The sequence below is a fragment of the Myodes glareolus genome, chromosome 12 (genome assembly GCF_982192425.1).
Source record: "Myodes glareolus chromosome 12, mMyoGla1.1, whole genome shotgun sequence".
Lineage (NCBI taxonomy): Eukaryota > Metazoa > Chordata > Mammalia > Rodentia > Cricetidae > Myodes > Myodes glareolus.
The window spans coordinates 51,424,141-51,440,022 of NC_142037.1; the positions used below are offsets into that span (position 1 = coordinate 51,424,141).

Below are 15,882 nucleotides of genomic sequence, written 5' to 3' on the forward strand. Positions count from 1 at the left end.
ACATGCAACAACAAAGAACCCCATTGTGCTCCATCATTTCAACTGTCTCTTCCCAGGAGAAATCAAATAAAAACATAGATCTCTTTATCGGGGTAGTAAATAATGAATTTCATTAAATACTAATGAAGTAGCTAATGTACCAGGCTTTATTCTTTTGGGCCACCAACCAGCACCCAAATCATGATACAAATACATATTAATTTTGAATGTTGGTCCTAGCTTAGGGTCATTTATGGCTAGCTCTCTTAACCTGTTTCCCTCTTTCTACATTTTGGGGCACTTCACCTTTCTTCCTTCTGGATTGCACTTTCAGTGCTCTGCTTCTCATGCCTGGTTGGCTGGCCACAGGTGTGTACCTCTCTTTGTCCTCTAATCTGCTTTCTTCTCCTATTCATTCTCTCTGCCTGCCAGCCCCGCCTGTCTGTCTCCTGACTAGCTATTGGCCAGTCAGCAGTTTATTAGCCCAATCAAGTACCTTAGGCAGGCAAGATGAAACAGCAACTCATCTTTACAAAACTAAACAAATGCAGTTAAAACAAATTTAAAACATCTTAACAGAGTTAAAATATATTCTGAAACATGAACAAACGTAATATATCTTTACATAGTTAAAATAATCTTCCACAACAAGCTACCATAAGGGATGAAAATCCCTTAATTTTGAAAGACTAAAGTTTAAATAATATTGTAAAGTATTTAAAACAATTGCAATATATAATAAAAATATACATGATCCTCAATGTGTAAATGTGATGGATACTACAGTATGAAGTATATATAATTGAAGAAAAATCCAAATTTTAAGCAGAGGTTAGAGAAAACACTGGTATGATTATTGTTTTTTCCCACTAACTCCAAGATAAAAATTCCAGGACATAGCTATGTATAACTCTGAAGTCTCTGGAGAATGAGCAATGTACCTTGGCAAGATAGAACCTGGTGAGAAAAGTTGTTGGCCTTATTTCCCAACTGAGATGCATAGAACACAAGAGCTGTGAGACAAAACACATAAGGCATAAAGGCATACGCCCAAATAATTGAGACTCAAGAGAAAAAGGGATTGGACTTATATTAACACAGGAACACATAACTATGTCAAAACCTAAGTTGTACAATAACTGTTATAACCGTAAAATTAAAAATTTATAATTCTAAATGATAAGGTACATACATTAACTGAATGCAGAAAATCTATGTTCCTTTAAAATAGGATTTTCTCTATTTAATAACAAATGCCTAAGTCGCATATAATTAGCTAGAAGCCTCGCACGTTTACTTGTAAATGTGCTCTGTCGTGACCCTTATTCTATGCTCCAGTGGTGGAAGAGGGATACTTTGCTAACACCAGGTAATTCTTCCTAATCTACACCAGTCATAGGGGGAGCTGGGGGAGTGGAAATTAAAATAATGCACTTGGGAAAATGTACCTTAATATGCATTTTTATGTAAATCAGAATGTACACTAATTGAAAGTGGTAATCCTGAGTTATAAAATTGGATTCAGACAAGGAAAAAAATAATTTACTAAAATGAAGAAAGAATACTTAATACAATTTGAAGACAAAGAAGTAAATATCCCACTCAACTAAGAAAATTAAAGAGGAATTAGACAGAGAATACAGAAAACCAAACAAAACAAAAAAATCAAAAGAAGGAGTAGGATAAGATAATGGCTATCAACACACCATGAAAAATTGTTACCACAATTTAATACTAAGGTTAAGTGGGATAGGGAAGAGAAAGAACATCCCATCATTAGACAAATGACTCAGCCATAGCCTCTGCACTACCATCATTACTTGCTACAATAGAAGAAAGAACGGAGAACAGAACAAAGGCAATAAGGCATGTCCATAGACAGAAGAAGCAAGTGCACATGCACACAAACATACACACACTCAACTCATCTCTTGCTGTTGAGGGCATCTCTCCGGTATGGAAGATGTATTTCTATACATAACGACTGTGAAATGTCTATCACTGTACAACAGGTATAGTACATAACTTAACATAAAATGAGGTGACACGTTAACTTTAAAGTCTTCTGTGGTTCCAGATTCAATAAACGCACATTCAATTTCTATGAACATTTTTATTTCAATTCATTTATTTTATTTTATTCTCTCTCTCTCTCTGTCTGTCTGTCTCTCTCTCTCTCTCTCTCTCTCTCTCTGTGTGTGTGTGTGTGAGTGTGTGTGTGTGTCTGTTTTGTGGCGAGCACGTGGCAGCACTGGTAAGGACATCATCAGAAGGAAAGCTTTGGGCAGTCAGTTCTCTCTACTGGATACACAGGTCATCAGGCTTGCACAGCAAGAACTATACCTTCTGAACTATCTCACTGGCCCTTTTTCTACAACATTTCAAGAATAAAACAGGGCATAATCTGTAACTGATAACACTGATATTTTCTTACAGTGAAACAAGACCTTCAACACACATTTTGTAATTTCCATATGGCTTCAGATTTTATGAGACTTAGTCACAGACATGACTAATAAGACCCTAGAAATAGATTTAATACTCAGTTTACTTTTCCATAATTTTTCTAAATTAGTATTTTTCAAATGTCATTTTCTGTGTAAATTAGGTTGCACTCATTTGGAAATTACCTTGTCATTAGCATGTATTCCCAAAAACCACATATTTCTGTTATGAATTAGATATTCATCTTATGGAAGTCTTTTCTATTAGTTTAGGACATATGATGCACTTTTATGCATAAAAAAGAATTATGTTTTAAATATAAAGTGACATCTTGAACTCAAAGAAGACACTGTAATAATCCACAGCTTATCACTTGCTACCCCAGCATTTTTTCAACTGAACTATGATATCAGAACGCCAAGTTTGATCTGTTCTTAAGTACAAAATATACGAGGTATTTCCAAATGATACCATTCAATTGAGAAATTATTTACAAACCAGTTTATTAGCCATATCTAGAAAATGTAACACACCTGTTACAAAATGTAATTACTTCAAAAGGCTAACAAATGTGAAACTATATTTTCATAATATATCGGTCCAAATGAGATAGACTATTCATATGCGTCCAGAAACCCCTTTAGTCCCTGCTAAGTTAACTGTTTGTGAATAATGAAAGTAATTAATATTCATTTTAGTTGACAAATGCAACACCAATGACCTGTTAGGATACTATAATCCATTTTCCACCAGCCTGTAAAAAAATTAACAGATGCTTCCAATCATGTGAAAGAGAGACAGAGCAAGATGTTTTGATGATACCAAATGTTCAAAATATGAATACTGTGATTAAACTTGATATAAAGTGATTTATATAACCCTGTTTGTATTAACATGACCCAATATAGTAAACTATGTCCATTCTTCTGAAGTCAGAATGAATGTGCTTCGTGGGGCTCTTCAGTCACGTGTTTCAGATGAGCACCTGGCTAAGTTTGCTGATTGACTAAGACTGTAAAAGCAACAGGAGTGATGAGAATGCGTCTTCATTATCGGTTGTTTTGCAAATGTCAAAGATAAAGTTGAACATATATCATTGATTTGAAGAGTGGCTTCCCAATGTAGAATTTTGAACAAGTAAGACAGAAGGAAGAAAAAAAGGAAAAAGGGGAAAGTCTGAAGAGCTTCTACCTGCATTTCCAAAAGAAAGGCTTAGAGAAAACTTACTTTTACAGGTATGAGTATGGCTTTTACTCACTAGCAGTGACAGGAATGAGAAAAACGATTAAAAACAAACTGAGATCAAACTGAAAACATGTGTAGGAATAATACACACATATATCACACATTCATTCATCCAGACATACATATGCATACATAGCCTACAGGAGCTAAGAGAAAAAGTCTATATCCTAGATCATTACCAAAAAGACCTTTCTATGGCTATCTCGTCAGGTGAGGAAAGATGGTTCTGTGTAAAGTAACAATTGCTTTATGAACAAAACAGCTGGTACACAGTGGAAATGAAACAAGATGGCATGAAGACCACACAGCTGGACATGGTGATATTTGCCCAGAACTCTAGAGCCAGAAGCTGGGGGATTTCTGTGAGTTTGAGGACAACCTGGTCTAAAGGGACTTTCAAGCCAGACAAGGCTACTCAGAGAGATCCTTTCTCCAAAAAAAAAGGGGGGGGGAGCAGTGGAAGGTGAGATAGAAAGAATGAGTGGACGAACAGGAGCTCTATAGCTATAGCAGCTTCCCCACCCCCACCTTGCAGTGTGTGAGGACTACAAATCCCAGCAATCAGAACAAGATAAGTACTAGAAGCCTAAACCTGTTTGTTGGAAAGATAACAAGATAAAAGCTAAGCCCTCCCCACCTTGAAAAAAAGAAGATTCATTTTATTCTTACTATGTATATTTCCCAAGCTTACTTAGTAAACATGGTGGATTATTATCTTTGCAGTTAAATGTTTGGGACTGAACATCAATCTTTATAATCTGAGAAGGATCCAAAATATTTACTGCAAAGATTCAGTGCAATAAAGCACAACATTTGTCTATAACTACATTATATTCATCACTAATTGAAGACTCTGCCATTCCCTGACTCCTTAAAATGCAAACTAATGATGAAAATGATCCATCATCAGCCCTTCGAGCTGAACTCCCACCACCCCAAAAAAAGGAGTCTCAGAAATTGCAAAAGGATTTCCACCTGGACAAAAAATGTTAAGAATCCAAGTTTATTTCTGAATTCTCCAGCAACTATACAATTTAATGAACTTTGGTTCATGATACATAGGCAAAAATCAGCATTTAGACAAGGTGCCTCAACAGACAGGACAAAAATAAGACAGCATGGAGCAGCCTGTCCATGCCACAAACGCATTCTCACCTGAGTTTTGGAACATCCTTTTTCCTTTCAACTGGATCACTCCCAGTAAATGTCTATACTGTCAAAACCAATGCTTCTCTCTAATAGCAACAATGGCTGGCCTTTCTCATTACAGTGCTTAAGTACTAGAAATGTCAGAAACATACCCGAGACTCTTCACATGATGCTCTCAGGGAATGATTCCCTGAGGTAAAATTAAAAAAAAAAAAAAAAAAACCTCATTTCTCTGTTACATATCTAGTTGTAATTATGAAATGTTCATGTTGCTAAGGATCACAACCCTAGGCTTTCCAGTTCTTTCTAGTCACTATAAAAATATCAAATATATAAAGAAAAGTTCAGATGGATTTGAGGTGAAGAAACACCATGTTAGCTTTAGTCAAGTGAGGGACTGCACACCAAGGGGCCAGAAGGAGGCAGAGGTGGATAGGAATGCCACTTCCAGAGAGGTATGATCACTCTCACTTCAATCTCTACCACTACTATTAGAATCAGCTAATGTATTTTTTTTTCTCCCATGCAACCTTGAATCTCAAGGCTAAAGTTAGATGACTTAAGAATTTTTAAAGGTCCAATTATTTCATTTAGGGCTAACACTACAGCTAAATTAAAGACATGCTAACAAGTTTCCCTTTTGAGCCTCATTAATTAAGAAGGTAATCAGAGTAGAGGGGGAACGAAGGGTAGCTGGGTGGCAGCTTCACTGAAATAGCTTGGAGGTACCACCATTTCCTCCTACCACCAAGGCAAAGGGAAGAGTAATCAAATCCAGATTATGAAATCTGAAATTCTGAAGTGTTTTACATGTAAATACATATTTTAACTACACACATTTCCCTTGATTGCCTGAAGACTGAAGTAATCTTATTCAAAGGAAATTTTGATTCACCATAATCAAAAGGTAAAATTAAGACCTGCTTACTTCACAAGTTTTCCTTGGGTGAGCTTGTCAAAAATTCCTCGCAGTCTTTAAAGACCACAATACAGAATTTTCAATATTTTATTCAAGACAAATCCTGCTCAGAAATACATACTAATTCTACAATTACTTGTTAGACCAAGTTTATAATTTACAGTTATTTCTTAAAGAGAGCTTTTAATTTAAAATTACATTTTTAAAAGAATTTCAATGGCTACAAATGAAATTTTAATGACCACCCAATATGTATAAATTCACGTGATGATCAATTTGAATCTTATATAAGAAATATATCTAACATGGTTCTTAGTAAACTGTACATATTTAATAAGTCAATCTTCCCTCCTCCCCTTCTCTTTCTCTCTCCATACACACACAGACACACACACACACATACCAAGGCCTAAGGAGATTTTACCTATCATTGTCTCTGAAAATATAGGACATTAAGGAGAAAGCATAAATTAATTCAAAGGAACGGCTTTGAATAATTTTTCATGGAAAATAAAAGACTCAAAGCACATATTCAGCATTTTTTAATTTAAAATTGTTCATTTGATCACCTATGTGTGAAAGTGCTTTGAAAACTTTTATTAGATCATTTTATATACAATTACTAATGAAGATGTATTATAATAAGCATTCTTGGTGTATTTTCTAGACTGATTATTATGAAGTACTAACATTAAGAATTTTAAAATCAATTAATAAACAAATTATTAAACTTACCTTTTTGTTGGCAACAAAATGTGTTCTCAAGTTTACAAAGCAAATCCGTATTTTCATACTTATTTTCATTGACTTTTATCCAGAAACAGTTTTCAGACATCTCATTTGGGCCAATCTGCAATGGAAAAAAAGCGACTCCTAACAGCTGGGCTGGCCCAATCACAGCACACAGATCAGGATCCCCGAGCTCCAGCAGATGTTTGTGGAGTCAGTTCTTTCAGATCTGTCCCCAAAGTTGGCCCAGTGACAGATATATCCTACAGAATACTGAGGTCTTATGAGGAGAAGAAAATAATTTCCACGATCAAATGGTTATGCACTTGCAGCTACCTGTACTGGAGCTTGTCTCTTCCTAGCTATGGCTCTCGGTTACTGATGATGTTCATTGGGTACCCGAAGCAAGTTATCCCCACATAGAATCTCCCACACTTACAAGATCAGGAACATCCTTCAAGAGGATTGAGACTGCCTGTCACCTATGTACAAGCTTCTGATGTCAGGAAGTACCCTCTGTAATAGCTCTGCACAGGGAGAGTTAACTCCAAACACTAACCTTTCGTATTTTTGAGAAACTCTTTATAAAAGTAAATTTCATGAAATTATCAACTCTCACCAAATTTGCAAAACGAAAATTACTAGACAATAGCAAAGGACTTGAAAAAAAAACAAACTGCATAAATAAAAATATGTGCATATACTATATATATGCAATTTGATATATTGTCATTAGGACTAGAGTTCACATGGGAAACTATGCACTAGTAAATCTAAACTGAAGAAGTTATGTAGGAGAAGTACATCCACTCCCACCAACGGGCCTTACCTTTAACCAGTTCAATCTTCTCATGCTGATTTCAGGTTTAAATTCTTTCTTTGGTTTCAACCCAAATGGCAGGTTTAATGGAGGAGAACTTCGCCCACTGAGAAATCCCAGGGGAGGAGGAGGTGGCACTGGTCCACCAAATGGCATTGCCATTCCTGGAAGTGGGGGAGGTGGGGGAGGAGGTGGGGGAGGAGGAGGAGGTGGTGCTGCTCCACAGAGTGCTGGTGGGGCAGGAGGAAGGGCTGAAGGGCTAGGTTCACCTTCCACTGTAGTTTGCAAAGGAATTTTTGTGCCAGGTGGCAAGGCACCAAACTGGGAGGTGGGAGGGGATGGCAGAGAGAGAAGAGATAAAAAAAAAAATGAATGCACAAATAGCAAAAGCAGAGTGCATTTATTTTAAAATGAGATACCAAAACAAATTAAAAATACCAATATTTAACAAATGCCTATGAAATTCTATAAGTGTTTCTTCCAATCTGAACATATACATATAGCTTTCATTCTCAAGAAAATGTAATTTCCCCATTTTGAAGCAGTTACAATAGAAATGGTTCCATAGGCCTAGAAAATTAAATAGTCAATAGTCTCCATGTAACACTGGAAGCGTTGTGAGGAACTAAGTCCAGTCAGGGTGCACAGAGAGTATACAAGAGGAGGGGAACCTCTATACAGACGATCTTATTCACGTCTTCTAGATTTATATATACATATATAAATAAACTATATATAAATATATAATATAATGTTTATTTATATATACATATATGTGTATGTATATATAAATGTTTCACATATAACATGGAGGAAAAATATGCATATCATTTCTACTTTTGGGCCTTTACTTCAGGCTTCTCAAAAGAATCCAAATACATGTCAGGAGTATGGGAAGGAATATAAAATTCCTAGTAGGGCCTATAAGGCACATCATTGTTTGGTTCCTGAATACCTTTAAGTGATTTTCTTTTATTCTATGTATGTGCCAATGTCATACTAATTTCAGGGTCTAAATATAAATTGTACCTGTTAATCTTGATCATTAACTAAGCCATCTCTACTAGCTTTTTCAATCTGAACTAACAAGTCCTTTCCTCAGGACAACTTGTCAGTTATGTCCAAGTAGAACACACTTCTCAGAAGTCCTCGGCAAAGCTGGGAGGCAGTTATGGAAAGGACCACAGACAATTATATCTTTTACAGAGTATAAGCTTCATGAGGGATGTGACTGTGATCTGTTTATCAGGTACACAGTACCTTTAGAAAAGCAAGGGATTCAAAAAAAAGGCAAGCAAGGGATACAATCAAGAGTAAGAAAGTATCTCATTTCTTGGGTGGATGGGGAATTTCTCTAGAGCCAAAAGTCACTAAGAAATAAAATCAAATCAGGACTGGCAAAAAACCCACAGCATCTATTTCTCCTTTTGACAGTTAAATTCTCATAGAATACAGAGAGTTTATTGAATGGTTTGTAATTATGCAAAAGACCTTCTGGATTAATGTTTTTTATTGTTTTTATCGAGCTATACATTTTTTCCTGCTCCTCTCCCTCTCTACACCCTCTCCTTCAAATGTCTCCCATGACCCCCATGCTCCCAATTTACTCAGAAGATCTTGTCTATTTCTCTGGATTAATTTTTATAAAATGGCAATTTCTTTTTTATGGCAATTTCCTGAAATTACTAACACTCTACCGATATGTATGTATAGATGTGCCCATGTATCTATATGTATACATAATATACATACAAATAGGTTACAGGGCTTTAGGAAAGGAAATATAAACAAACATCCTAGATAGTTAAAACTGAATGAGCATAGTACTTTTAAGTGACTAAAGAAAGATTCTCCTCCAATAGCCATGAACACAATAGTCAATGTGTAAAATTTAAAACACGGGAGATTCCTTTATTTTATTTTAGTTTTACAGCATAAATTTTCCGCATTTTATATCAAAAATGCAAGGCAACCTATCAAAAGGCCATGGATATATTTTTATAATCCAGAAATGTAATCCTCATTCGGGAGGTTTTAAAAGAAAATTCTGAACATTAGCCAAAAGAACAGTTATAACTGTTTCAGATAGTACCTTTAAATAAATCACTAAAGTGATGTGCTTAAACCTATTCCATTTCATAGAAAAGAATCATATTCTTAAAATAATTTTGTTGATACCAGATATTTCTTACAGCAATGTTAAAAAAAGCAGTAACAATAGGATCCTCTTTCATTTTTCAGAGTCAAGTCTGTAGTACAGGCTGGCCTCAAACTCTCAGCAATTTTTGGCCCTAGGCTCTAAAAACCTAAGATTATAGGTGAAAAGTATCACGTGTGGTTAATAGTTTCCTTGTTTACAAAGGTTTTTAATTTTGAAAATCAGATAGCTGTCTTACAGAGTATCTTAAAATATTTGTAACAGAGCTAGCATTGCATATTCAAAAGAGAACAAAACTGGCAGTAGTATCTGGAACACACACCTGAGCCTCTTCCCATCTAGCCATGAATTAGGGTAAGAAAAAAGTGGATGACTACAATTACTGCTCATCATCGTGTATGTAAATCTATGGGAGGACATCTACGTGTGAATGTGCCATACAATCCACACAGAGCATGCAGATGACGGATTTCTTATCTCAGCCTCATGTGTACAGCATATATAGGAACTATCTGCTCATAATCCAGATTTGCTCCTTTTTGTCATGTTTTAAATCTGTTTACTTTTGGAAATTGAAAAATTATCAGAAAATGTTCTCATTCAGTTAGGGGTTATCTTTCACGGCAAGGCAACTCATAGGCTGAAGGTTTAAAGAAATAGCTTGAGCAATAATTTCCTGTAGTGGGATAAAGATCAGTGATGGCATGATCAGGATGACAAATGAAAGAGTGAAGGACTTTCTTAACCTTTCCACTTAATTACTTAGGAGAAACAGGGGATTTTAGAAGCAAAATACAAATGAAGCATAAGGAAGCCAGGTAATCAGTAAAAAACTGGGTATTCCAACAAACACAAGCAGGAAAAAGGTGACAAAGAATGTCTTTAAAGTATAAAAACCACAACATAGAGATGCATATGGATAATACTGACAAAATATATTAGAAAAAATAAAGTTTAAACATTTTGAGAGACTATGAAGATATAGCATGACCTTTGTTTCCCTGGTATGATTTTAAAATCAAATTCACTTGAGATGGTATTTTACCTGGGATTTGAAAGCTTGTAACTCTGCTTGAAGCTCATTAATCTTTACCTCTTTTTTCTGCAATTGAGCCTGAGTTTCTTGGTGGTCAGTAAACTCTTTTTCAAACTAAACAGGAATAAGAGAGGGAGAGATGGGAATGAAAAGCGCTATTCTTCGCATGAAAATATGGCTCTAATGATCTGTCAATAAAACACTCCTGAATCAGCCTCATAAAAGGAGTGGCAGGGCGCTGACAAGTCGCCCACCAGCCTTTCTCTAACTCTCCCCAGGTCCCTTCAAAATCATTCATTCAGAAGGGAAGAGACAAAACCTGAAACAGGAGCCCATGACCTTCTATTCCCAAAGGAGCAAACAGGCCCATAGTTATCTACGACCTTGGCATTTTTCTTAAAAGTCCCTGAATATCATAGCAATTGTGAATAAATAAAGCAACAGAAAGCCAAGCACTGAATTGCCTTCGATGCCACCCTCCACCTGCAGAACCTAACACTTGAAACACATCGAAAGTTCATCAGTATGCTTTAAAAGGGCAGTTTTAATAATTGTAGTGGCTCACAACTTCATTCCACAAAAACATCAACTCTTTGGCTGGCTTCTCTTATGCCATGCCTCCCATTGTCTTACAGAAATTAAGGATAAATTAAGTTTTCAAAGGCCCTGGTAAAACACTCTCTGGGAGGAAGACAAATAATAAAATCTGGTGTTCCAATGAGTTCTTAATTTATATATTCACTAATCACGAGCTGCTATGTAGTATTCAAATAGATTCACTTTGCCATCATCTAGATTCAAAACCTATCCTGAGGGAACTGAATTTAAATAGAATATTGTCTCATAATCAAGAACAAGCATGCAGCACTTTGGGAAAAAAATTTACAAAAAGATGCAACTACTATGTGTCTCCAGACTGCACAACTCTATGTCATTAGTGACGGTGGTGGTGGTGGTGGTGGTGGTGGTGGTGGGTGTTACTTTCTCCACAACTTGGAAAGGCAGTTAAAGGGCTATATCAAGTGACAGACTTGAGATTTAAAAAAAAAAAAAAAATCCACAACCTGAGTTACTCAGTTGAAATCACACCACATTCCTATAATGAATGCTTAACAACTTTAATAACCTGCTAAAGTAGTTTCACTTTCCCAGCAACAAGTAGAAATGAAACAGTCTCAGGACCTCACTTCTGCATGGCAACCCTATCACCATTCTTTAATCTTTAAAGTATAAAGGGCATATTTAGGCTTCAGAACCAAAATTCCTTGAATTAGGAAAGTTACTTTATCATGGTGGATGATTTTTCTGTTATGTTTATGGATTCGTTCTGCCAGTATTTCACTGAGTATTTTTGTATCAATGTTCATGAGGGAAATTGGTCTGTAGTTCTCTTTTACTTGCATCTTTGTGTGGTTTGGGTACCAGGGTAACTGTAATTTCATCAAAAGATTTTAATATTGTCCCTTCTGTTTCTAATATGTGGAACAATTTGAGGAGTATTGGTATTAGCTCTTCTTTTAAAGTCTTGCAGAATTCTGTGCTGAAACCATCTGGCCATGGGCTTTTTTGGGTTGGGGGACTTTTGATGACTGCCTCCATTTTCCTACAGGCTATAGGTCTACATAAATAATTTATCTGTTCTTGATTTAATTTTGGTATGAGGTACCTATCCAAAAAAACTGTCCATTTCCTTTATGTTTCCAAAATTAGTGGAGTATAGTTTTTGAAGTATGACCTAATGATTCTCTGGATTTCCTCTGTGTCTGTTGTTTTTTCCACCTTTTCATTTTTGATTTTGTTAACTGGCATACTCTCTGCCTTTTGGTTAATTTAGATAGGTTTGTCTATCTTGTTGATTTTCTCAAAGAACCAACTTTTTGTCTCATTCATTCTTTGCATTGCTTTCTTTGTTTCTATGTTGTTGACTTCAACCCTCACATTGATTATTTCCTGGCGTCTACTCCTCCTGGGTGAGTCTGTGTCCTTCTGTCCTAGAGTTTCCAGGTATGCTGTTGAGTCACTAGTGTAAGATTTCTCCAGGCTTTTATGTGGGCACTTAGTGCTGTGAACTTTCTTCTCAGCACTGCTTTCAAAGTGTCCCATAAGTTTGGGTATGTTGTGTATTCATTTGCATTGAATTCTAGATAGTCTTTTAATTTATTTATTGCATCCTTGACCCAGAGGCGATTCAGCTGAGCATGGTTCCATTTCCATGAGTTTATGGGTATTCTGAAACTACTGTTTTGTTGAATTTTAACTTGAAGGCATGGTAATCCAATACGATACAGGAGGTTATTCCAATACTTTTGTATATGTTGAGAGTTGCTTTGTTAATCAGTACGTGGTTAATTTTTGGGAAGGAACCATGAGGTGCTAAGAAGAAGATACATCCTTTTGTGTTTAGGTGGGATGTTCTATAGATGTCTGTTAAACCCATTTGAGCCATTAACTTAAGTTAGTTCTTCTATTTCTCTGTTAAGTTTCCATCTGGCAGTCCTGTCCAGTGGTGAGAGTGCAGTGTTGAAGTCTCTCTCCCTCTATTATTGAGAGGAGTTTGATGTGTGACTGAAGTTTTAGTAACCTTTGTTTTATAAATGGGGGTGCCCTTGTATTTGGAGTATAGATGGTCAGAATTAAGACTTCATCTTCACAGATTTTTTCCTATGACAAATATGAAATGTCCTTCTTCGTCTCTTTTGATTGACTTTAGTTGAAGTGTATCTTGTTAGCTATTGAGATAGATACACCAGCTTGTTTCTTAGGTCCATTTGATTTGAAAGTCTTTTCCCAATCCTTTACTCTGAGGTAATGCCTGTCTTTGAAGTTAATGTGTGTTTCTTGTATGAAGAAGAAGGATAGTTCCTGTGTTTGTATCTATTTTGTTATCCTTTTATAACAAAATATAAATGATATCTTTTTATAGGTGAATTGAGATAACTGATATTAAGAGATATTAATGTACAGTAATTGTTAGTACCTATATTTTTGCTTTTGTTGTTGTTGTTAGTATTGTGTGTGTTTCTTTCTTTGGGTTTCGCTGGTGAGGGAATATCTAGTACTTGCGTTTTTGTAGGTATAGCTAGCTTTCTGGAGTTGGAGTTTTCCTTCTAATACTTTTTAAAGGGCTGGATTTATGGATAGGTATAGTATAAAATAAATATAAGTATGTTGTGATTTTCAGGATGGAAACCTATGATAATATAACAAGAAAAGAATATCAAACACATACAAGAAAAGTATTATTAGAAAACTTAAGTTTTGTTTTATTAATATTTGCTAATAATATCTTATAAAGCATATTTCATCATTGTAAGTAAATACTGGACACAGACTACTTAGGAAAGAAGAGGTTTGTTCAGATTACAACTTCAAAGGTTCAAAGTACAAAGTACACCAAACAAGGGCTATATAAGTGGTAAGTCTAACACTTGGCTATATCACCTCATGGCATAAACAGTCATGGAAGGACTGTTAAAGCAAGAAGTGGCATAGAAGAGGAGAGAAGTTGAGATTGATCCTTTATCCATGATCCTCTGCCTCTCAGGAGGATCACAGGAAGAAAGAGCACTACCTAAATCTTACTGTACATTTCACCAAGTGCCGGAGTTATGCTGAGAACTTTTTATCCCTGAGACTTTAGAGGGGTACATTATACCATATCCAAACTACAGGAGACATGCTAAGCTTGAGATATCAATTAGAAATTCCAAAGATGTTCATAAATGTACCTGCTCCTTGGAAATCTCAACTAGAAACTGTACATTGATTCCTCACGACTCAGGGGTACTATTTCCTCCATTAGTTCTGTCCTCTTTAACCAAGGCAAAATGAGACCTCTTTTGTAGGCATATACACCAAATGAGATTTGTCTAACACATAAATTTTCACATTGCCATATAAATATAACATCATGCAATGTTTCTCACCTTAATGGCAATCAATTTGTAAGCTAACAAAAGTGAAAATTTTTTCTACCTTATCTCTATTTATTGCCTTACATTTAAAATAAATTCAGTAAATATTTATTGAATGAAATGATGAGCCAAATCCTGGCCAATTTTTCTTTAAACATTAAATGGCTACATATATCATCGATTAAATATTTCAGCATCCAAAATTCCTTTCTCATTTTTATATTAAAGTTCACAACTTAAATGCAGGAAAAAAGGAACAAACAAATTTCCTAAATAAGATTAACAATAAAGAGGCTTTCTGACAATGGAAAATAAGCCATCAAAATACAAAGGGAAAGAATTTACCTGGGAGATAACAAAAACAAAATCAAGAAGGTTATAATTTATAGACTTATGAAACTTATTAAACTGACTTGGCTAAAGAGACAAATGCCAATTTCCTCACTTACAAAAGAATCAGATGAATTATACACCTTATTTTAACACTTTTGAAATATCTCCAATCAAATCACGGTAGCCTTGGGGATAAACCAGTGTCTGTTAAAGTACACCCCTCAAAAATTTGCTGCAGCGATATTACACTTACAAAATTACACTCAAAAATGTCAAGAACACAGTTAAAGTTGAGATTCAACTTAATTTCATTCCCTGGGGTAAATGTATTAGTGCCTCTGTACAAGAAGGTTGATAATTCAATATATTGTATATACTTTCTGACATTTCTGCTCTTCATTTTTCAAACTGATGCACCTAAATGAAAAGTGTACGTAGAATCTATGATAGCTTCCCGCATAAAGCAAGGTATTTACATGCATCCTTACAAAGCTATCTGACTAAAGTTTCTGCTAATATATACAAGATGATATGGCACTAGAAATTTTTATGAGGCAAAAGCATTTTCTGAATATATGCAATGCATACAACTTCTGGCTTTGAAAAAGCAGGTAACCTTGAGAAAGGTCTTTTATTTACATTGAAAGCTTACTATTTAAAAATGTTTTGAGTATTTTTTTATTTAACTTGACTCATAGACCCTACACATCAACAAAACGTTAAGTGTTCTTGATCTATCAGCATCTAATACTTAAAAACAGTTCTATATGAATGATACGTTACTGTGGGACAATGGTCTTATACCCTGTAAAGGTTTGTCAGCTGTACCGGATTAATAAACAGATGATTGGCCAGTAGCCAGGCAGGAAGTATAGGTGGGGCAACCAGAAGAAGAGAATTCTAGAAAGAGAAAATGTTCAGTTTGCAGTCGTCACCCAGACACAGAGGAAGCAAGATTGGAATGCCTCACTGAAAAAAGGTACCAAGCCACATGGCTAATACAGACAAGAATTATGGGTTAATGTAAGTTATAAGAGTTAATAAGAAGCCTGAGCTAATAGGACAACCAGTTTTTAATTAATGTAAGCCTCTGCATGTTTTTTTGAGACTGAATGGCTGTGGGACCAGGCAGGAAAGAAACCTCAGTCAACAAAA

General features: G+C 35.5%; 1 protein-coding gene across 5 annotated transcripts in view; it reads right to left on the reverse strand.

Annotated features, from left to right (window-relative positions):
- Nucleotides 1-15,882, reverse strand: part of Diaph3 (diaphanous related formin 3) — a 452,383-nt gene that overhangs the window by 278,887 nt on the left and 157,614 nt on the right. For all 5 annotated transcript variants that reach the window (XM_087912260.1, XM_087912261.1, XM_087912259.1 and 2 more), the window contains 3 exons: nt 10,490-10,594; nt 7,296-7,607; nt 6,473-6,587 (listed from right to left, as the gene is read on the reverse strand). In XM_087912260.1, coding sequence (XP_087768386.1) covers nt 6,473-6,587; nt 7,296-7,607; nt 10,490-10,594 — 532 coding nt within the window. The remainder of the gene's footprint in view (nt 1-6,472; nt 6,588-7,295; nt 7,608-10,489; nt 10,595-15,882) is intronic.